At 43.7% G+C, this 24,229-nt stretch overlaps 1 protein-coding gene across 1 annotated transcript; it reads right to left on the bottom strand.

Annotated features, from left to right (window-relative positions):
* Positions 1 to 1,171: 1,171 nt before the first annotated feature.
* C21H1orf115 (chromosome 21 C1orf115 homolog) lies at positions 1,172 to 12,084 on the bottom strand. Its single transcript, XM_010992941.3, has 2 exons — positions 11,701 to 12,084; positions 1,172 to 3,641 (listed from the first exon to the last, which is right to left on the bottom strand). The coding sequence occupies exons 1-2, from the start codon at positions 11,995 to 11,997 to the stop codon at positions 3,522 to 3,524; spliced, it is 417 nt and encodes a 138-aa protein (XP_010991243.1). The 5' UTR covers positions 11,998 to 12,084; the 3' UTR covers positions 1,172 to 3,521.
* Positions 12,085 to 24,229: the final 12,145 nt, after the last annotated feature.

Genomic DNA, 24,229 nt, shown 5'->3' on the forward strand with positions numbered 1-24,229 from the left:
GAAAATCTAAAGAGACCTTCTTTCCCCTTGGCAAGGATGCTCGGTGGAGTGGTTTGGCTCAAAAACAACTTTGCCTGAACAACAACAAAAATTCCATGTATTATGAATTTGTCCCCATTTCCCCATGAACGTGTTGACTGAAAAAAAAAAAAAAGCACAACCTGAAAGTTGAGTTACGTTTTACATTCGCAAATGGTCAAGGGAGTTTGAGATTTTTTTTATTCAGGAACCATCTGGGCTTTTGGCAAAATCACAGAGCCTGTCAAATGCAGCCTGTACAAGGATGCTGACGGCATTAGTTTATTTTTTTGTCCTTAACTTTGTGTAGAATTTGTGTTACAAAATAAGTTTACAGGGAGATCTATAAAGTTTTCACAACATTTCAGGGATGATGGCATCACAAAGTTAAATTCAGTTCATCTCTGCTCCTGCAGGAAGACAGGGGACATCATAGGGGCTGGAAGTGCATTGATGGCTTCCCACTCCCACGACCACTCTCCGCCGAAGGCACTGCCATGCCCGGGAGGACTATTGGTGGGTGCGGGGGGAGGTCTGAGTTCAAGTCCTGCTCCTGGGTGCTTCTTGGTCATGGACACTGGTTGGAAATTCTGTGCAAAGCACAGGTGCTGGGCAGGAGTCGGCAGGGGTGATTCCAAGGTGGCTGAAGACATCAAGGACCTGGCTTCTGCTCTGCTTTAAGCCTAAAGGTATAGGGACACACATGGCCCCAACCCCGCCTGTGTGGCTTATCTGACAGCTGCCCAGCAGCTTTCCTCTCAGTCCCACCTTCCTGACCACCACCCAGACCTTTCCCGATGCTTCCGCAGGGCTCAGTGAGCGGGCGTGCCACGCGGGCTGGCACATGGAGCCCACTGGCCAATGCGACCTGCAGCAGCCCCTGGGAGCCAGCGTTTCCCAGCTCAGGCAGAGCAACAGCTACCTCAGAACCTTCTAGGCTGCTTGTGGAAAATGCAGCTTCCTGGCCCCTGGCTTCTTGTTCTGCTGGGGCTTCTGGAGAATGGCCTCCCTTTGACACCCAAGTGGAGTCCCCAGTGAATCAGGGCCCCTCTCCCGCCCCTTGGTCTCGGGGGCAGCGTTGGGTTCCTCCTGGGGGCCTCAGGGAGGGGTCCGCCACTGTATGAGGGGGAGAGAAACTCTTCACACACAGAAACACTAGACAAATTGGGATTTTATTTACATAATAGGGCAAGAAAAAGATATAAAAGAAGCCTCTTGGTCGGGCATTGAAAGGAAAGTTCTAAAACTCAGTTTTTAGGAAGGTGTGGACCCTGATATATATATATATATATATATTTAAAAATTGCAGAGAAAGAAAAGGCAAAAAGGTAATCAACCTGTAGCATGGGTGCCCTGTCTCAGGGGGAAATGACTATTCAGCTGAGCAACAATCAAGGGAAGTGCATTTTCTGTGCACACGAATCTGGCTCCCAGGTTCTGACTTTTGAAATTTCTGGGTTAATTCTTAACCAGAATTCAAAAATGTTAGGGCCACATATGCTTGGCCTTACAGTTATGTCTCTAATTTGGCGGGGAGGGGTCTTCCTTGGACAGGCCTCAGCCACTCTTGTCCCTCCCAGGTCACTATTCCACGTCCCCCAGGAGACTCAACGGGCCTCTCTGGGGCTGGTCAGTGGCACTGGGCCACCAGGGAGGTGCCCCCCAACCCACCACAGGTCCCCTTCCTCCTGCCTGCCTTTCCCGGGACCAGCAGGCCACACAGGCCTGACTCTGTCCCACTAAACACTTTGCTTTTTCTCCTCTTTTCCCCGACACCCCACGCAGCCAGGCAAGTGACAATTATCTCACGTGTGTGAAAATGTGCCATTATCGACTTGCGTCATTTCAGCTAAAGCAAGGCCATTTGTTTCCTCTTTCCCTCACGAATAAGAATGATGCAGGAACAGGGTCCAAGTTCACCTTCCACACGAGCCTCCAGAACTTGAAGCTCATCTCGCTTCGCGGTTACAGCGCTCTCCTCCACTCATTATTCTTTCTGTCCGTCTGTCCATCTGTCTTCCCACCTTCTCCATTTCCCAGCACCATCTGGTTGGATTTGATGGGTCAAGCATGAGCACTGCAGCCTCCTTTGATGGGACCCGGCAACTTCTTGGGGCAACAAAGAGGCATGGCCACCGACCCTGTGGACTGGTCAGCAATAACTATTTTGGATTTCTGGAAACCAGGTCAGAACAGTGGCCTGTCGTGGGGGCTGGCCTCGGGCACCTCCCTGTCCAATGGTCCAATGGCAGTCCACAGGTCACCCTCCAGGAGTGTTAGGACAGGATCCTGGCCCACTCTAACTGAACCCAGCTGAGATGATGTCAAGCTGGCCGTACAGAGGGGGCAGGCTGCTATAAAGGCAGCCAGTGTGAGCTCACAGGCCTCCGAGGGTCTGGAAGCATTGACATGGCGCCTCTGGCCTCCCCTGGCCCCACCCAGACCCTAAGGTTTTCCAGCATTGATAACCCAGGCCTGGTTCCTGTACGTCCCCTTCTCTCATCCAACATCCTTCTTCTGCTTCCTTCGTACCTGTCTCCTACTTTCCAGTTCCTTCTCTAAATCATGCACTGTCATTTCCAGGTGTAGTGTCTCCCTCTCTCCCAAGCCAGGGCTCCCTTCGTCCAGCTGGGTGTAGAGGATGAGGGAGCTGATGGTACCAGGAAGCTGAGTCATGGGGACCCACAACCCGACCTCAGCCAGTCAGCTGCCTGCAGGTGAGTCTGGCTGGACCGGACTGGGCTGGACTGGTCACAGCAGCCCTCAGGAGCGGTCCCTCCCTCAAACAACCTGCCCTTGCTCTTCCTCCTTCTCTCGTCGCCCCCTATATGTTTATGTCAGAGAAGGGTGAGGAAAATGACAAGCCTTCATCTAGTTTCGACAGTCATGACATGTCATCAACAGTTTTCAAAGCATCGTAGCCTTCAAAGAGATTTTTCTTCCTTCCTTCTTCTCAAGGCTGTAATTAAACTCCGGGTGGCAAAGGGGTGCAGGAAGGAGATGACTTCAGAAACAAGCAGTTCCTTTGGTGCCCTCAGAATCGAGGCAGCCGGGGGCTGAGAGCCCTGTCAGCCTGCGAGCTTTCCAGAATAGAGCAAATCATCTCACTCCAGATCAAAAGCCCCCACCCCCTGCCCCATCCCTAATCACCACTCTGCTGCCCACCCAGACTGCTGGCTTCTGTCAAGTGTTTGCCTCCGCACCCCCCCCCACCCCGTCACCTTCACGGGAAGCTCCGGTTTTAGCAAATTAATTCTAATCCCAAACCTGATCTCAGCCTAATTCTCTGCGGGATTGTCCATCAGGACCACCTGTGTCCAAGAGACATGAAGTGCTCAGCAGATGGGCAGGGATGACTCATTCATAACACTCATCCAATTCGACCAAGACGTTTTTCTTCCTCCAGAGTATTTTGTGGGTTCAAGTCTGAAATGTTCCTGGATTCATACTGTTCCCAGAACACAGGCGTCCATTCCTTCCTGTGGGAGCCCAGGCAGCTCCCACTAGCGGACAAAGGACACCACGCTGGTGGCCACTCCGAAAGGGGCGGAGTAGGCGGCGGCGAATCCCTGCAGGCCAATGACGATGTAGCGGCATCCTTTGGTGAGAACCTTCCCAACATTCTATTTTTAGGAACAGAAGAGAAAAGCAACGAGTTAGGAGAGGCAGCTCTGTCATCTTTCATGCACAATGGGGACATACGTAAAGAATCGTTTTGCCTCATTTCCCCAGGGCAAATCAGCAAGTTAGCATTCTCCCACGTCTCTGCTGTCCCACACCCAACCCCTTCTCGAGAACACGCGGGGGCTCAGAACAGACATCAGCGCCTTGAAAAGGGCTTTCAAGCCCCACTTAGTTCCAGATAATCCAGAAATCCTCCTGGAAACATCAGTGAAGCTGCTAGTTCGAAAACCAAACCTGTTTTGTTGTATTGTTTTAATCAAAGTCCACTCTTCTCTGTTCCAGCTAAGCTACTGGATCGTCTGAAGTCTAGGTCAAGTTCTCCTTCATTCACCTGATCTGATCAGTCCTCCCTTTACCTCCAGGGCACTCTCCTGTCTGACCCACATCTGGCTCTTTAAAGTCTCCCGCTGCCCTCTCATTGCTGCATCTGGGGAAGTCTCAGGTTCCAGATACAACTCTAAACTCCTTGAAAGTAAGGGCTGGGCCTCGCTTTCTTGGTATACACTCTTTCTCCTCCTCCTCCTCAAGGTCTGGTGCTAGACTGAGGGCATCCAAAGGATTCAAGTGGAGCCGCCACAGAAAAATTAAGACCACCACCATCGACTAACGTTGACTGTGCTGTTGCCCCTCTCCCTTTCTCTCCCCATCCCCGACTTTGGTCACCATTCTCCATGACGTCAGCATCCATATAGGTGACTGGACCTCATCACACATTTTGTCTCTCTGCCCTCTAACTTTTCCAACTCCAGTTACCACTTAAGACCCCTGATCACGATCACAAACCTCACGCTGACGTCCAACGCTGCCTGGCAAACCTCCCCTGTCGGTCTAGCAGGCTGACTTTCTCTCTCTCCCCCAGACACTATTTCTTACTTTCTCCTTTCTCCACGAGCCTCCCTGCCCCCAGGGCACACAGGCAAACGCACACAGTGTCCATACCTTCATTTGATGATCCCACTTCGTCTATCACTGAAAGACTCAGAAGTCTGTCTACACCTGCCCCAGCTTCTCCTCCAACCTTGCCCATATTCCAGTGGAGAAAATGGCCTTTTTCCCCCCAAAGTCATTCCCTTGACCCTTGCTGTTGGTACTCTCTCTCACTTTGCCCTCAGATTTCCATTCTCCAACTTCATCATCCTCTTCCACCCCATTGGATCCTTTCCATTAGCTTACACATATGCTCAGGCATCCCCTTGACTCTACATCTTCTCTAGGTCATGACTCAGGTCTCTGCTCTCCTTCATGCCAAACCAAAAGAAAGAGCCATCCACACATTCTGCCTCCACTTCCTCCCTTCTCATCCCCTCTTACTCTGGCTCCTTCCCAAACCCGTCCAGGACTGCTTGGTCATGGACATCCACCACCGCCATGTTGCCTGATCCAGTGGACACTTTTCTGTCTCCCTCCACCCCCTAACCTCTCAGCAGCTTTGGACATACTTCATGAAACAATCATTTGGCCTCTTGGACTCCACATCTCTGGTTTCCCCTACTTCACATGCAGCCCCTCCTCAGCTTTCTTTACTGGAGTATCCCTTCTACCATGCTTTAAAATGTTGGAGTTCTTCAATACCATTCTCTATTTTTCATTTTTAAAAAAAAAATTTGGCTTACAATCTCTCCATAGATGGTCTCATCCAATTCCAATCACATTATTTCCTGTAGGCTGATAAATCCCAAATTTGTATCTTTGGCTCAGCCTCAAATATTCAGCTCTCTACTTGAGGTCTCTACTTTGTGAAACCTCACGATTCCTCTGGGATACACTCTCCCTTACTGCAACAAACAGATAAACTTGACTTGGACTGGCTACCAGTATGTTCCTGCAGGTCTCTGGCTACCAGGCTTCAACAAGAAAGACACACCAAGGAGTTAAATTTATCCATGATTACACAGCTGGGAAGAGGCAAAGCTGAAGTCCAATCCCAAAGAAATCTCATCTCAGGGCCTGTGTCCTGAATCCCCACACAGACTTCCCCTCTTTAATGAAGGCAGTATGTACCCTCGCAATTGACTGCTTGCAGCCTGGGCTTAAACTCCAGCCCAGTCACTTACTAAACTTTCCTTGGCCTCAGTTTCTTCATCTATAAAATGGGAATATTTAGTTACCACCTGATCAGGTGAAGAGGATTAGATGGGTTTATGCAAGGAAAGCGCTTAGAACTGTGCCTGGCACCCAGTGCAGGTGGTCTAAGTGCCTTCACACGTCAGCTGTCTTAGTTGAAAAATAACCTCATTTTATTCTATAGTAATTTAGGTTGGGGTGGTCATTTTGAAATCTAAGGTACGTTGTTATCTGTTCAGGAAAGTTTCTTAAGACTGTCTTTTCTTATGATTTCTGGCTTACTTACTTCAGCTTTCATAGTCCTCAGAATAATGGAATAAGGTTGTCCTCAGCACTGTATCCCCTGTACCAGAAAGGTTTCCTTGGGTTGCTTTCAGGCCAAATGAGGAGTTCTGGGAGAGGAAGGTAACCCTGACTGCTTCTTTACATACTCATGTTTGAGACACTGCCTGGTCTACTTCTCAATGAGACATTAGGGTGTGTGTCAGTGGGTGGGGGCTGGTGTTGCTAAGAGATACATCTCTATAGAAGTGTAATAAAATTCAGTGGGAGAGTTTTACTTGCCTATTTGAAAAAATAACAACAATAAAAATTGTTTTCTGGGAGCCAGTATAAAAATCAAGAGCATCCTTTTTAAGCCATGCCCCTAGCATCATGGATGGCCCTGCATTCAACTTGACATTATGGGTGTTTGCATATTCATTTTATGCTGCCTGCTATTTTTTTTAAATGTTATTTTATTTATTTATTTCATATTTTGGGGGGTAATTAGGTTTATGTATTTACTTATTTTTAGAGTTGATACTGGGGATTGAACCCAGGACCTCATGCATGCTAAGCACGTGCTCTACCAATTGAGCTGTACCCCCCCCCCCCGCTATTTTTAAAAACTGCTTGTCCCTTCATCTTTGCAGTTGAGAAAAAAAACCTACTAAAATAGCTCATTAGGTAGAACACAATCAAAACACAGATTTGAGAAATGTGATGCAAAGAAATGTAAAATATCGACTATTTCAGTGTCATTAGAGGGAGGAGATTTGGAAATCTTTGATCTGAGTAGAGCTTTCAACCCAAATAATCTCTCAGAGCAGCAGAGGGGTCTAGCGGAGCACGGGACAGTGTGGCAGGCTGAATAATGCCCTCACGCCAAGATGCCCATGTCCTAATCCCAGAATCTATGAATCTGTTACCTTATATGGCAAAAGGAACTTTGCAGAAGTGATTTAATTAAGGGTTTTGAAATGGGGAAACTCTCATGGATTATCTGGAGGGGGCCCAATCCTTTTAAGGATTCTTATATCTTTATAAGGAACCCAATAAGGACAACCATCCTTAAAAAAGGGATGCAGGAGGAGTCAGGCAGGAGGCAGTGCACTGACAGAAGCAGAGGGACAGAGAGAAAGAGATTTGCAGATGCTATGCCAGTGGCCTTGCAGATGGAGGAGGGGACCTCTGGAAGCTGGAGCCTCCAGAAGGAACCAGCCTGCTGACTGCAGCTCAGGGAGGCTGACTTTGGACTTACGGCTTCCAGAACTGTAGGAGATTAAATCTGTGTTGTCTTAATCATGATATCCATGTGTAATCTGCGACAGAGGAACTAATGCAGAAAGTGATGCTTTTCTGGGGGGTCCGAGGTATTCCACTAACCCCAAAGATGTCGGGGTTTCCCTGCCCCCTCCACTTTCAAGAATAGAACTAGCTCTTAACAAAGACCCCTGTCCCTGGAGTACAAAATCAAATCTTTAGTTGTGAAATTTGGTCAGGACCCAGGCACAAAGCTGAGGTGGGCGGTCAACTACAGAAGCTGTTTTTTTTTTTTTTTTTTCTCTGAGTTAGAGCTCATTAAAAACGAATCAGATGAGATGGGGTACGTTCAGGGAGCTCGTCATACTAAGTAAAGTAAGCCAGACAGAGAAAGACAAATACCATACGATATCACTCACATGTGGAATCTAAAAAAAAATGACAAATATGAACTTATTTACAAAACAGACATAGACTCACAGACATAGAAAACAGACTTACGGTTACCAGTGGGGAAGGGGGGTATGGAGGGATAAAGTGGGAGTTTGGGATTTGCAGATACTGACTACTATATATAAAATAGATAAACAACAAGGTCCCACTGTATAGCACAGGGAACTATATTCAATATCTTGTAATAGCCTACAATGAAAAAGAACATGAAAAAGAATATATATATATAAGGGTATATATTATATATAAACACACACACATAACTGAATCACTATGCTGAACACCAGAAATTAATGAAACATTGTAAACCAACTATACTTCAATTAAAAAAAACTAATTAGAGAAGAAACAGTCATACGGGGCCTCTCCTCCACCCCTTAGATATAAGCCAACAAATTACAGAACCTGCCACGTGCCAGGTGCGTTCTAAGACCTCTATGTGGATTAACTCATTTGCTCCTTATGATAGCCCTAGTAGCATCTCATGTGACAGAGGAGGAAACCGAGGCAGAGAGAGGATAGCACAGCCCAAGGTCACGGCTCAGCCTGGCAGTCTGGCTCCAGGGCCCATGTCCTAACTCCATTCTTGGAAGGTGGGGACATTTTTCTTCCTCTCGAGCTACAGGTTATTCCACACCCTGTATTTCCCCTCCAGCCTCTTCCTAGCTGCCCAATTAACAAAATTTAATAACCTTCCTGACCTGCATCTGTCCCTGTGGCTTTTGAGGCGCCCGGGAAAGGCTATCTCTTATAATAAGCTAAGTGTTGGGTTTGGTTCCCTCACCCCAGCTCCTCCCTCCACCCTAACTGCTTCTGACACCTGACTGCGGGCTCTGCTATTCTCTAGCTGTGCAGACTCGAACAAAGAGCTTAACTTCCTGAAACTCCAGTTTCCTTCCCTGCAAAATGGGGGATCCACAGCCTTCCAAGGTCATTGAGAAGATTCAGGGATGCGGCACATCCAATATGTGTCAGAGCTCCCAGCATCTCATAAGAGCAAACGGAAGTCCCTTTCCCGCACCCAGGAACCAGCCCTCTCACAGCCACTAATGCACCATAGGAACATGCCTGTCATGACTCAAAAATCAGCTGGGGTCACTGACTGCCAAGAGTCCCAGGTGCCCAGACTGCCAAGCTCTGAGCCTCCAGCCAGAGGCTGGACCAGCGAGCGCAGCCCTGGGTCCACCCTGCTTGGGGCCACGGGGCAGAATGGGAGGGGGAGTCTATCCTAGTACCGTTCACAAAAGCCAAATACTTTCCTGTAAATAGAAGCAGGAAGGGACTTGGTGAAGGATTTGAGCGGCTAAGATAAAAAGGAACTTTAATCACCTTTCCTTGAAGGAAAAACCATTCCTTAATCACGTGGTGCTATTTGCAGGCCACTCCTTATTCCACTGGCCCATGTGAGATAAAATTTCTCCTGGGGACTAAAGCAAGGAAAGTCACTTCCCCACATTCCTAGCCAGGCCATGGCTATTCTCAGGGATTTTCAAAAAAGAGGGGTAGGTCATCTTCTTCTGTGTTGGAGCCTAGCTGGTCACCTCCTCAGGCACCTCCAAGAAACAGCAAGTTGAAGGGCAGGCAGGAAGGGCACATCCACCTCCTTCCAACATGACGGGGGTCCTCCTGCCTGGCCTGCTGGTCTACTGAACTAGCGTGTGACACTCTAGAGCGTTCACCTGTCTCACCTCTGCTAGTGCTGCTCCCTCCACCTTGGATGCCACCTCTTCTCGATCTGGAGAATTTCTCTCTTTTTTTCTCAGGTGAGGTGAAATTTATATCATGTAAAAATTAACCACTGTAAAGTGAATAACTCCGTGGCACTGAGCACATTCACAGTGTTGTGCAACCACCACTTCTATCTGCTTCCAAAATATGTTCATCATCCCCTAAAGGCAAACCCATCCACATTAAGCAATCTCTCTGCATTTCTCCTTCCCTCCAGTCCCTGGCAACCGCCAATCTGCTTTCCACCTTCTCTGGATTTGCCTATTCTGGATATTTTATATAAATGGAATCATACATATGATATGTGACCTTGTGTGTCTAGCTTCTTTCAATTAGCACTATGTTTTATCCACAAAATAGCATGCACTTCATCCCTTTTTATGGCTGAATAATATTCCATTGTATGTATGGACCACCTGTCATTTATCCATTTATCAACTGATGGACATCTGGGTGGTTTCCACTCTGGCTATTGTGAATAATGCTGCTGTGAACGTGTATACATTATACTTGTTTGAGTCCCTATTTTCAATTCTCTTGGGCATATACCTAGGAGTGAGATTGCTGGATCATATAGTAGTTCAATGTTTATTTTTTTGAGAAACTGCCAAATTGTTTTCCACAGCAGCTGCACCATTTTACATTTCCACCAGCAATTCACAAGAATTCCAATTACTCCACATCCTCAACACTTATTATTTTCTGGATTTTGTTGTTGTTGTTGTTGTTGTAGTTTTAATAATAGCCATGGTAGTGCGTGTGAACTAGTAACCTCGTCATTAACCTGTGCAACCTTGACTCATCCTTCTGCACCAAGGTTTCATGCCACCACTGATTTGAAAACTTCCCTGACTTTATAACCTCACCCCTAAAGATTAACTACCCAGGTTCTGTGGTCATGCCCCGTATGCTGGCATCTCCCTGAGAGGCTGTAAACTCCTCGAGGGCAGGACTGCTTCGTATCCATTTTTGTATCTCTAGTCTCAGCACGAGGCCTGGCACACAGTGGGCACCCCAAAAACATCTTCAGCTCAGCCAGCCTCCAAGCTGAGATTTCCACATTAACAGCTCACCAGCTGAGAGGCAAAAGATGGCTTTTTTGTACTCCACTGGGACCAGGAAGAGAGATGATTCTTCCAAGCATGACTCTAAGCCTGAAAGTCCCAACGTCATAGTTTCTATTAATCTATTTTACCACTGCCTGCTTGCGTTCTGCTCCCAAAGCTGCTGACATACCTTTACGGAAGATGATAAACCTGAGTTTCTAGGTATGGAGACTGGTCAGTTTCAGCTATGGTAAGAGGCCACTGGAGGACACAGAAACCGGACACTATATCAGATGGGGCCCCTGGCCTTTGGCCGAGACAGAATTAGTTTTGTGATTTTCTGCTGGGTGGCCTTGTCCAGCCTCAGGGACCAGAGGCAGCAGTAGCTTCAAGTGTTTCTGGGCAGGAGCATCTGGGAACTGCTTTTGGGCCTCCATCTCTGAGGAGGAAACTGCCATTTTATCCCATATTCATACTCCCTCTCTTTCTTCCTCTGTCTGTCTCTCCCCTGCCCCACTCCTCCCCACCCCTCAATGCAAATGACAGTGTTTGCCGGGCCCAGAGCACAAAGATAGCCTCTTGGGAGAAAAGTAGATTCCACAAGTGCATATATACGGATTGTTGAGCTTCCAGGCCCTGGAGATCACCTTGGGGATATTTGGGGAAATAATTCAAACATTTCTCAGCTAGTGGGATAATGTTGCTCAGAAATAGATAAACTGGGCTTCAATTCCCTATACTTTCCAACTGGGTCACCTTCTACAAGTCACCTATCCACACTAATCCCTCAGTATTCCCATCTGTAAAACAGAGACACTGATTTCCGTCCCACCAACTACACAAGGGAGTAAGACATATCTAGAAGAAGAACCACCTTGATAAGCGACCCTTGGGAAAGTTACTAACCCGCCAGCACCGCGGTAGCAGTTTGGAGCGGCGCGCAGGGAAGCCGATGTAGTTTCTATCACTCCCCACAACTTACTTTGCCCCCCTTCCCCAGTTGACAGAGTGAACAGTTTCAGGGCTCTCGGAGCGAATGCCACCCGGCGAGGGGGTGGGCGTGGGAGGCCGCAGGGGCGCAGGGCAGCGTGGAGAGACTGAGACAGACCGTGGGGACCCGGCTCCAGGTCCCGGGAGGGCGCCGCGAGTTCCCTGATCCCCAGGGGCAGTGGGGAGCGCCTACCTTGCCGTACTTCTTCAGCTTCTGCCGGTACCTCTTCTTGGGCTTCTCGCCCGGCGCCGACTCCTCCAACGGCTCGTAGCGCTCGGGCAGGACGGCGAGGTGCACCCTCCGCGAGCCCCGGGCCCCCGGGCGCGGAGCCCGCTTCCCGGTCTCCGCCGCCTCCGCCCCGCTCTCCAGATGTTCCAGGATAGCGGTCGCCTCCTCGTCCCCCTCTGTCCGCCCTCGCCCCCGGGCGAGGGGCCCGCAGCGCCGGAGGCTGCTCGCCGCCTGGCTTCGGAGCCTGGCTCCCACCGTCATGACGCCGCGGGCCCTCCGGCTGAGGTCGGTGCGCGGAGAAGCCAACCTTTACTCCCCGCCAGCGCCTCCACCCCCGCCGCCCCGCCAGGCCAGGCCAGCCCAGCCCAGCCCAGCCCAGCCCAGCCCAGCCCAGCCCAGCCCAGCCCAACCCAGACCGGACGGGGCGGGGGACTTGGGGTCGCAGCGCCCAATGGCCGTGGGGCCCTGGAGGGTGGCGGCTCCACCAGGGTCTGGCCTTCGGGCGGCCAGCCCCAGCCGCTGGCATCCCGCTGACCAAAGGGGTGAGGAACACCCTGAAAGCTCAACGCACAATGATCACGCAAAGCACGTTCAACTGCACTCGCGACGAAGTAAGTGAACCCCAAATAGTGAGACTTCATTTGCCCACGTGCAGACTGGCAGAGATGATACCAATGATGATGATGGTGGTGGTGATCGTAAAAGATTATACCCAGTGCTGCTGAGGATATGGTGAGATAATGGTTATAATACAGTGTTCATCGGATGCAGACTGGAGACAAGCTTTTGGATAGGCAATCAGGAAATATTTATCAAAAGTTCTGAAAAACAGCTATAGTTTTCCGTGTGCCTCTGCTGAGGAAACATTCAGAAACACAAAGCAGTGTGTCCACAGTGTTAATCGCAGTCTGACTCCAGGCAGAAAGTGAAGCAAACCAATAGGGGTGGGCAAGCTAAATTCTGGTGCAAGAATATGACATCATATGATGGAAACATTAAAAATCACGATTTTCAAGAATATCGCTCTAGTAGATATGCATTCTCAGATATGTGAATCTCTGTTCAGAATGCCTTGCTTTCTTATGTGACTAAATATCTTTTAAAGTATTAATATGTCCTTAAGTATACTTTAAAGCAGTAATATTATAATAATACTTTAATACTATAAAAATGTGTGATACATTTAAGAATAATTTGGATATATTGCAATAAGTACATAAAATATTCTTAATTTAGCACATTAGAATATCAAAAATTAGTTTTGTGATTCCAACTTAAAGTGTAAAATCAAATAGTAGATTGGGACTTACAAGTTTTACTTGAAAGGGATACAAACTTTAGTCGAATTTACTGTAAGAAGTTCATAGTCTTAGGAGTTTGAAATTTATAGATACTGACAGGTATATACAGAATAGATAAACAAGTTTATACTCTATAGCATAGGGAAATATATAGAAGATCTTGTGGTAGCTCATGTGAAAAAGAATGTGAAAATGAATATATGTATATTCATGTATGACTGAAAAATTGTGCTCTACACCAGAAATTGACACAACATTGTAAACTTATTATAACTCAATAAAATTAAAAAAAAAAAAGAATTTCACAGTCTTGTACATAGTTGAAGTACTTGAAAAGCAAATCACATAAATTAAATTTATAAAAGTCACTTAAAATGTTTAAGATAATTAAAGTAAGTGAATAATAAAAACCCCTTACAGTGACTGTTAAATTTTATTAGATTTATACATAAAATGAAACAATACTGAATTTAAAAGGTGATGGGGAGCCTGATTTGTGGATTTGTAACTTTACTAAAATAGCAATTAATTTATAAACAAAAGCAGATCCTAACTGTCCCTTTTCTGAGTACAAAACTGACCTCAGAGACCCTCCTCCCCGACTACATATCAAATGGAGACATAGGTGGAATGTTTTGGGATTGAAAGTGTACATTTTTGTCCATAGAAATACTTTTTAAATATCACAACAACATTTGGCTTTACTGTTAAAGACCAAACACTAGAGCAACTGAAAATTGACCCCCCCCCCCCCCCCGGTTAAGTCTCTATAAGCAGTGAGCAAGCAGGACTCAAGGAGATGTCATCAGACTCCGTCTGTATGTAGCTCACCATTGTCTCTTTAGAAATTATTCAGGGCAGGGAGTGCTTCCCTTGCTCCTGCGTGAAAACTGAGGCAGTCCTGTCATTTTTGTGATTGCACAGTAGTAATCAAAAATCCCAAAGTTGCAAATATGTTCACAGTCTATATAATTGCAAATCTTACAATGTCCAATTCCTTGTAATACCCAGAGACTTGACCTTAATTTAAAAGTGATCCTTTTTACTCCCACAGAAAAAAAAAAGCCAACACCTGCAGGACTGTGCTGACTAGTAGAAGCAACAAAAACAGAAGCATGGCTTCACCCCAGTAGGCCTTTCAAAGCTCTTTGGAGTGCGCTCGGTTATAAGCTAACTTGTTAAATTCCCTCCCGGACCCGAGGAACTCTGGAACGAGTTCATCTCCTAACCTCTGCACACCAGAAAGAGAGCAGAAAGGGCTGAATGCCAATCCATAGGACTCTTTCCTTCCTGGTGAGAATTTAGGAACCTGTGCTCCAAAGGAGCACAACACTGGAGGGCTAAGATTCATGAATATCTACCATCAGTTGAGTTAAAAAAAATGCTTAGAGACCTCATAGTCTTAAAAATAATTGCTTATTTGGAATAACTTGCATAAAACAGTTACAGATATTTAATTGAAAGCAAAGTTTGCTTGTAGACATATAAAAGCTTAATATTTTAATCTTTTGTTTTGAAACAAATGTGTGAATTTGGAAAGAAACAAGGAGAGAGGAGGGATCTGTATGGACCTGAAGTTTTATGAATTAAAGTTGCTTAAGATGATTAGTTTATTTGGATAGGCTTAGACACAAGAAGAAACATATTTCTGGAGCTGAAGAGAACTTTATAAACAACAAAACAGACATAACTGGTTTAATTTTCCAAAGACTGCAGCTTAGAGTGAGAGGGGGAACAGTTTTGAATCCAAACTAAGTCTCAGTTTTAGGGCAGCCCCAAAAGGGAGGATGGTCACCACCCCCCACCTCTTCTCACGCTAATAATTTCTTTTTTTAAAAGATTACTTTTAATTTGGGAACTTCGATGTTAAATATCTTTTAGTTCAAAAAGGTGGTCAAAATAGATAGCATAATAGGAGGGGGGAAATTAAACATTTGCATTTAAGTATTTTCTTAAACAATGTATCTGTGGTAGATCTGTGGGAGTCCCATTCATGCAGATGCCAGTGAATGCCAAGTTGGGAATTTCAGGCATAGGACATTTTTGTTTCATGTAAGGAGTTGGATTTCTGCAACAAAGATAAGGATCAAAGACTGGAGGTAAATGCAGTGTAAGCCTGGGGCTGCAGTTAAAGGAAATGTGCTACAATTGCAAAACGAGGGTCTTCCAGAAATTGTTTCTCCTGAAATCTAAAGGTTGTTTTTTTTTCTCTTTCCCAGAGAGAGTAAGCATTTTCCTGTCTTGTGTTTACTTCATGGGGCTGACAGTTAGGAGCCCACCGAGAGTCAGCTGAGCAGGAATTAGACCGAGCTCCCCTCTGGGCAGCCCAAACCTCAAACTTCTGGGCCATCACCGTCAAGGGGCCCAAGTGTTTGATCTTGTCAGCACTGGGGCCGGAAGGGAGCTGGAGCACAGAGTCAGCATCCGTTCGCGGCTGGCTTCTACACCAGCAGGGCCCTGGCATCAACCATGCTGGGAAAGTTCCAGAAAGCCTCCATGCTTCCCAGGGCTACCCTTCTGCCGCTTTCTCAGCACAATTCTGGGATAAGGGGGCCATGGTAGGGCCGAATGATTTGTTTATTTTTTATCTGGGGCTCTTCCAGATTCCAGTCTAGCTGCCAGCCTGCACGCCACTAAAAGCTTGGCTCTGTCTTGCTCACCCGCAGGAGTTCCCCTGCACCCAGCTCGGCGCCTGGGCCGGGGAATGCGGGCTGCACGGCTGGCTGCCCACCCATGAGAGGCTCGTCCTTCCCTGGAATTCCCTTCACCAAGGCTTCCCTGCGCCCGCCACCAGTGGATCGATCATGCGACATCAGAAGCAGAATCAGAAGTCTCCTGTGGATCAAGCTTTAAAGTGTAATGTATAACATTCAAAATCATTCTTCGACACTAGAACGGAATTATATCTTACTTGGTTGTATTTATCCAAAAGCAGCTGAAGATTTGGGAAGCAACTGAGCTGTTTGCATCTAATATTGATAATAGAAGAATGTTATGTGTAGAGAAATAAGGTCACAATTATGAGCTTATGAGTTAAAAGAATATTTCTGACAAAATCTGGAAAACCTGCATTGATATGTATTCTCCTTTGCCAACCATAGGCCATTCTAATATGTTCTAATATAATTAAAAAAAAGTCTTTTTCCCTGAAGGTTAAGATGTCTTAATAGCTGGTACTGTGTTTAGAAAACAGCAACATGGAAAATTATCCTGGTTTACATGTACTGTAAAACTAAATAATTATTTAGACCTGTATTTTGATATGACAACAGAATAGAGAAAAGAAATTTTTGAAGCTGATGGGGGGTAGGGGAAAAAGATCATTAAAAAGATCTCATGTTAGGATAGAATTTAGTACAATAAAAATTTAATTGGAGACGTGAAACTGTAGATTCTAAACACATTAAGAGAATTGAATAGGAGAAGTCAGAGTGTGTTTGTCTGGATTTAGCCAGAATGTGCAGACATAAATCTCACACATATAGCTGTGCACGAAGTCATTGTAGGTGAGCCAGACAGCGACTAAATGAAATTCCTGTTCAGTACACAGAAGGTGGAACTGCTGAGGTTTTTCTATTTACTGTCATGATGTGAAACAATGAAACTGACTTATCCTTTTGCCAGTGGCTGAATACAGCCCAAAGTAGAAAGCAGAAACTAAAACAGGAATAACTCAGAACTGTCAAATGCTTACCCCTGTAAACTGAAAATGAATGGAAACATTTGGACAGAACTTCACTAACAGAGAAAGTTACTTCAGAGCTCTCTAGACCAAAGAAATTTCACTCTATATCCTTTGGCTCACTCTAAGGACAAAGGCAAGAACAAACAAACTTGAATTTCATTTAAGAGTTTAATAATTACTATTAACACTGGTATCACTATTTTGGATCTGTTTCTTGTATTGGCAAGTAAAATAAATCAGTGATTCTATTAGCTTTGCATCAAGAGCTTCAGAGTGACAATTGTACGAGTCACTTATGATAAAACAAAAGAAGATACAGTTATAGCTTGAATATAAGATTAAAAATTTAAATATGGTTGTGGGTAATATTAGGACTAAATTGAAAATTACTATGAACTTATTACATATGTGTGTCTATACATATGTGCAGATAGATAGATAAATGGGTAAATAGATATTTTTTTTCCATCTCTATCCACCAAAATGGCCTATAGGTCACATCGTCCTAGGAGCACAAAGTCAAATAAGCACTTCTAGTGCTCACAGTTTGGTCTCTGATATCAATTTCCACTGAAAGGAAATGGGGCTTAGAAAAATGGGCTGATTGCAGATCTGTGATGGGGAAAGTATAAGATGGCCTTTGTTACTAGAAAGCAAATACTTTAAAAAAAATTGTGCATTTAGGCTACATGGACCAGTTAAAGGATTGCTTTGGCTAACAGCATTTTGGCCAAAACATACACATGTGCGCATACACACACACACACATACACAAAACTAATGACCACAAATAATTGAAACAAATTTAGTCAATGAAAAGCCATTCTAAGAGGAAAAAAAAATGTACAGTATAAAGAATGTGGTTATAAAAGACTGGCTTTTGGATGTTATTTTTATCTCTCTAGGTTTTTGGCCCTGTTAGATTCACACAGTATGAAAACAATGTTGAATTCCATCAAGCTTCAGAGAACTTATGAAAGCATTACATTTTGATATGAGGGATCCAATGGAATGAAACCGAGGTGCTTTTCTAGCCAGATAAAAAGACATTTAAACAACCTGAGTGAATCAAAAACGTGCAAAATTCAACTGAAGCAGTAAAGGGCGTTAGTCATATCTGTGAGCTCGCAGAAGAAACAAACATGCTCTTAGATAAATCTAGAGAATATGGGCCACGAGACCAAGTGCTTTTCAGGGGCAATGGGGTGTCTGCTTGTATAGACAGGACACAAGTGAATCCTGGACAGGGATTTCTCTGACCCCTAGTGGTTCTCTCTGGTAATAACTGGAACTAACAACAATTTCAATGTGTCAAAAATTTTGAAAAGATCTCAGCTTTTCACTGTTCAGTATAATGTTAGCTGTGGGCTTGTCACACATGGCCTTTATTATGTTGAGGTATGTTCCTTCTATGACTACTTTTTGCAAAGTTCTTACCATAAATGGATGTTGAATTTTGTCAAAAGATTTTTCTCCATCTATTGAGATGATCATGATTTTTATTCTTCAGTTTGTTAATATAGTGTATCATATTGATTGATTTGCAGATATTGAACTAGCCTTGTATCCTTGGGTTAAAATCCACTTGATCATGCTGTATGATCATTTTAATATATTGTGGAATTTGGTTTGCTAATATTTTGTTGAGGATTTTTACATCTATGGTCATTAGTGTTACTGGCCTGTAATTTTCCTTTTCTGTGGTGTCTTTGTCTGGTTTTGGTATCAGGCAGATGCTGGCCTCGTAAACTGTATTTGAACATGTTTCTTCCTCTTCAAATTGTTGGAATAGTTTGAGGATAGGTGTTACCTCTTCTTGAAATGTTTGATGGAATTCACCTGTGAAGCTGTCTGGTCCTGGACTTTTTTTGTTTTTTTGGGAAGTTTGTTTGTTTGTTTGTTTTATTACTAATTCAATTTCATTACTGGTAATTTTATGTTCATATTTTCTATTTCTTCCTGATTTGGTCTTGGGAGATTGTATCTATATAGGATTCTATCCATTCGTTCTAGGTTGCCCACTTTATTGACATATAATTGTTTGTAGTAATCTAATGATCTTTTGTATTTCTGTGGTGTCAGCTTTAACTTCTGCTTCATTTCTGATTTTATTTATTTGGGGCCGCTCTATTTTTCTTTGTGAGTCTGGCGAAAGACTTACCCATTTTGCTTGTCTTCTCAGAGAACTAGCTATTAGATTCATTGATTTTTTTCTATTTTTTAAAAATCTCCATTTCATTCATTTCTGCTCTGATCTTTATTATTTCTTTCCTTCTACTATCTTTGAGTCTTTGTTGTTGTTGTTCATCTTTTTCTAGATCCTTTAGGTGTAAGTTTAGGTTGTTTGAGGTTTTTCTTGTTCCCTGAGATAAGTTTGTATTGCCATTAACCTCCCTCTTAAAACTGCTTTTGCTACGTCCCATAGATTTTGGATTTTTTCATTTTTATTTGTCTCCAGTTATTTTTTGATTTCTTCTTTAATTTCTTCAGTGACCCATTTGATTGTCTATTAGCATATTGTTTAGCCTCCGCATATTTGTCTTTTTTGCAGTGTTTTTCTTGTAGCTGATTTCTAGGCCATAGTGTTGTGGTTTGAAAAATGCCTGCTTTCAATTTTTAAAAATTTATTGAGACTTGTTTTCTGGCTTAGTTTGTGGTCTGTCCCAGAGAATGTTCCATGTGTACTTGAAAAGAATGTGTTTTCTGCTGCTTTGGGATGGAATGTTCTATATGTGTCATTTAAGGCGTGTTTCCTTGTTGATTTTGTCTGAATGATCTGTTCACTAATGTAAACGGAGTGTTAAAGTTCCTTATTCTTATTGCGTCCCTGTCAATGTCAGGGGGTTTCTGGGCCTGGTCCTGGACCACTGATGTGCATGTCCAGGTTCTGGGGTGGCTGGCTGCATGTCTCTGGAGGTCCAGCACTGCTGCTGGCCTGCTGCTGTGTAAGGTCAGGTCGCAGGACTGGTGTTGACCAGCTGGTGGGTAGGTAAGTCTCCAGGGCTAACAAACTACAAGGAGGACTCCAGTATGGTGCTTGTCAGCACCACTGTTCTCCTGGTAGAACAAGCTCCCAGGAGTGGTTGCCATCAGTGTCCCTGTCCACAGGGGGAGTTCCAGTTGCCTTCTCTCTAGGAGGCTCTCTAATATCAGCAAGTGGGTTTTACCCAGGCTCCTTTCAAATAACAACTCTGCAACTGGGTCTCAGAGCATGTGAGATTTTGCACGTGCCCTTTAAGAGTGAGGTCTGTCTCCTATAGCCCTTCTCAACACAAGCCCCACTGGCCTTCAAAGCCACACATTCTAGGGGCTCATCTTCCCAGTGCAGGACCCCCAGGCTGGGGAGCCTGTTGTGGGACTTGGACCCTTCACTCCTTGGGAAGAAGCTCTGCTTTGTGATTATCCTTCTGTTTGTGGGTTGCCTACAAGGGGTGTGGGCCTTGCTTATACCACATCTTCGCCCCTCCTATCCATCTCATTTTGGTTCCTTCTTCCTATCTTTAGTTGGGGGAGATCTTTTCTGCTAGTCTCTAGCCTGTTCTCATCAATAGTTGCTCTGTAAATAGTTGTAATTTTGATGTGCCTGTGAGAAGTGCTCAGGCTCTTCCTACTCCACTATCTTAATCACCCTCTCCCCATCACCTCTTCTTTATTCATTCATTCATCAATGGATTCTTAGGTTGTTTCCATGGCTTGGATATTGTGAATAATGCTCCAATGAAAACAAGGGTGCAGATATATTTTCAAGTTAGTGTTTTGTTTCCTTTAGACAAATACCCAGAAGTGAAATTGCTGAATCATATGGTAGTTCTATTTTTTTGAGGAATTTCCATACTGTTCTCCATAGTGGCTGCACCAATTTACATTCCCACCAACGTTGCACAAGTGTTCCCTTTTTCCCACATATTTTTTTTTTTTGCCAGCATTTGTTATCTCATCTTTTTGGTAACAGCCATTCTAACTGGTGTTAGGTAGTATCTCACTGTGGTTCAGATGCCCCTTTCCCTGGTGGTTAGTGATGTCAAGTACCTTTTCATGAACTTACTGGCCATCTATGTATGTTCTTTGGTAAGATGTTTATTCAGATCCTTGGTCCATTTTTTAAATTGGATTTTTAAAATTTAAAATTTTCTGCTATTGAGTAGGATGAGTTCTTTATATATTTTACATCTTAATCCCTTATCAGATACATGATTTGTAAATATTTTCTCTAATTCTGTAGGTTGCCCTTTCATTTTGTTAATGGCTTCCTTGGCTGTGCAGCTTTTTAGTTTAGTGTCGTAAATCCACTTGATTGCTTTTGCTTTTGTTGTCTTTGCTTTTGGTGTCAAATGAAAGAAATCATTGCCAAAAGTCAAGGAGCTTACCATCTGTTTTCTTCTAGGACTTCTATCGTCTCAGGTCCTAAAAGTTGGCACGCCAGATGAGAGGGTCAAACTCTTTGCTTCTCAGGTAGCTGGGAGTCAAGTTCCCTCTTGATTAAGATGCTGAGCCGTGGAGTGGGGTTTACTGTCGGGTTGTGTCTTAGCCTCTCCTACCCATTTTGATGTGAGGTTTTGTTTTGTTTTTCCTCAGTCCAATGCGGTTCAAACTATGAGTTGCTAGTTTTTGGATTTCTTTCAGAGGAAACTGTTTATATGCCGTTGTAGATTCAGTGTATCCATGGAAGTTGGTGAGTTCAGGATCCTTCCACATCACCACCTTGAAGAAGAACCAGCTTATCTATAGTTTTAAAAATTTTTGAACATGCATTGTTTCTGACCAAAAAGTCTGCTGTCATTCTTATAATTGTTCCTCCTTCCGTAATGTCTTTTTTTCCTGTGGTTGATTTTAAGTTGCTTTTGTGGTTTTTAATCACTAGTTTTAAAGCAATTAGATGGCTATGTCTTGGTATATTTTCTTCATGTTCCTTGACTCTGTAACTTGCTAAACATTTTGGGTCTGTGGGTTTATAATTTTCAGCAAATTCAGAAAAACTTTGGCCATTACACCTTCAAGTGTTTTTTTCCTCTGCTCTCTTCTTTTCCTCAGACTTTACACATACATTAGGCTGGTTAGGGTTGTCCAAAAGTTCTCTGATGCACTCCTCTTTTTGCTGTTTCATTTTGGATAGCTTCTATTGCTATGTCTTCAAGTTCACGGCCTTTTTCTTACCTGCTAATCCCATCCAGCATGTTTTTCTTCTCAGAAATTGTAATTTTCATTTCTAGATGTCTGAACTATGTTTTTTTTTTAATACCACTCGTGTCTCTACTTATTTGATCTTTTCTCTATCTCTTTAAACAAATAAAATACAGTTACAATTATTTTTAGTGTCCTTGGAACAGTTACAGTAACTTGTAGTGTCCCTGTCTACTAATTCTATCATTTTTATTTCTGGGTCAATGGCAACTGGTTTTTTTCTCCTCACTGTGAGTTGTATTTTCCTACATGTTTGCATGCAGGAAAACTTTTGAATGGACGCTAAACACAGTGAATATTACCATGTTGGGTGATGCACATTTTGTATTCGTATTAATATTCTTGTGGTCTGTTCTGGAACATATTTAGAAATAGTTATCCTGGATATTACTTATTAAACTCTGCTAAGCAGGACCAATGCAGTATTTAATCTAGGGCTACTTAGTTCCCACCACTGAGGCAGAACTTTTGAGTACTCTACCCACTGACCCAGGAATTATGAGGTTTCCCACTATGGCAGGTGGAAACAGGCACTACTTCTGTATGAGGTTTGATGGTTGTTCCCTCTAATGCTTTTGGGTAGGTCTTTCGCTGGCCTCATGTATTTTTCTCACAAACATGTGCCGATCTCTGCATATCTCTGGAGTTTTGCTATAGCTCTCTTCCCTCCAGACTTTAGCTGTCTTGGTCTCCTGGTCTCTCAGCTCTGACTCCTCAATGAGGATGCACACCAGGTTCCACGTGGGTTCCCCCTCTGTATGTCACAGTGAGACGTTCTCTCAAGGCAGGTGTCTGAGTCAATCACAGGGCTCACTTCACTTGTTTCCTCTTGGGGATCACTGTCCTTCACTGACTGATACCCCGTGCCTCAAAAGTATTTCATGAAAATGAACACACTGTATGAATCTGCTGTTTCACATATTTTGTGCTTTTTTCGTATTTTACGTGGAAGGATAACTCCAGTACTTGTTATCCACGGTAAATGAAAGTGGAAGTCTTCACAAGCAAGCTGAAAACTTGAATCATATGCCAGGAAGCTCTCCCTGCCACCCACTCACGCTTTTTATAGTCCACAACCTACTAGCGATATCTTGTTGATACATCTTTTGCAATCTCTCAAATATACCCCACTTTGATCCTGTGTTAACCAGCTCTATCTAGACTATTTCATACATGTTTTATTGCTAATACTTCTGAAAAGATCTTCGTGGCCCTAGCCTTAGATCATCCCACACGTTTTTATTAGATTCAGATTTTTTTTTTTACTGTTTTCCCAGAACCTAAAATCTGATGTATACTGGCACTTGCCAGAATTGCTAAATTAGCAAATTGCTCCTCTTTTTACAACCAATCTGTTAGGCATTTCCTGGCCTTGAAGAGCCCTAATTGCTCCCCTCTACCCACAGATCAAGTCCAAGCTGAGGCTGCCAATCAATGCTTTACATAACCTTCTATTCATCCACTTAGGTGAACCCTGTCATTCCCTAGAATAAATGGTTCATTTCTGACGTGTGTCACTCTGCCTTTTAAATTTTATTCATACTCAAACCCCTCAAAAGCCTCTCCTTTCTCATGTTCATACAGAACTCGCCCTTCTCTGAACGCCGATAGCATCTCCTGTTTGCGCTTGTTTGAGCACTTTTGCTTTTATCTGGGTGCGGTTTTTTGGGTTTTATGTGTGTTTACATTTTGTCTTCCCAAGTGGACCAAAATCTTGAAGCAGGAACCCTCTTTCACAATTCCTGTACATGTCTTAAGACACAGTAAGTACCTCAATAGATATTTTTTAAATGAAGGCAGATATCTTGATTAATTTACACATGCTGATGGAACCACTTATTTAACACTAAATTGGTGTCTCAGTCATTAAATGTTATTTTTGTTGCCTACACTGTGAAATGATACCATTGGTGAAAATCATTCCACAATAAAGTCTTTTGGGTTTTAAATCAAATCCTACCTTAGAAAATATTATTGGGTCAAGATTCTGGAGTATGTTTCGTCTTATTATTTATCAAAATTTTATTTATCAAATTAAATACTGTGCCCCAGTCTCTACAAAATAATTTAATATTAGGGGTGTTATATCAAATAATACTTAAACAGAAATGAAGGAAATCCTATCACAATAGCCAGTGAACATAAACTGGTATTTATTTATGCAAACATAGTGTAAAATTCCTCTGAATCTTCAAAAAAAAGTTATGTTGTCATATAAAGTGGGGAAATCTAAAGTGAATATCAAGGTTTCATTTTTAGTTCATAAAAAATATTGAAGTAAAATTCCTTGCCACAAACACAGAAGAGTTAACCAGAGTGAGAAAAT

This window comes from Camelus dromedarius, chromosome 21, assembly GCF_036321535.1.
Source record: "Camelus dromedarius isolate mCamDro1 chromosome 21, mCamDro1.pat, whole genome shotgun sequence".
Taxonomy (NCBI): domain Eukaryota; kingdom Metazoa; phylum Chordata; class Mammalia; order Artiodactyla; family Camelidae; genus Camelus; species Camelus dromedarius.

Coding starts and splice junctions, on each gene's coding strand:
- C21H1orf115 (XM_010992941.3), bottom strand. CDS start 11,997: ATGACGGTGGGAGCCAGGCTCCGAAGCCAGGCGGCGAGCAGCCTCCGG. Junction 3,642..11,700: donor AGCTGAAGAAGTACGGCAAG/GTAGGCGCTCCC, acceptor TCCTAAAAATAG/AATGTTGGGAAGGTTCTCAC.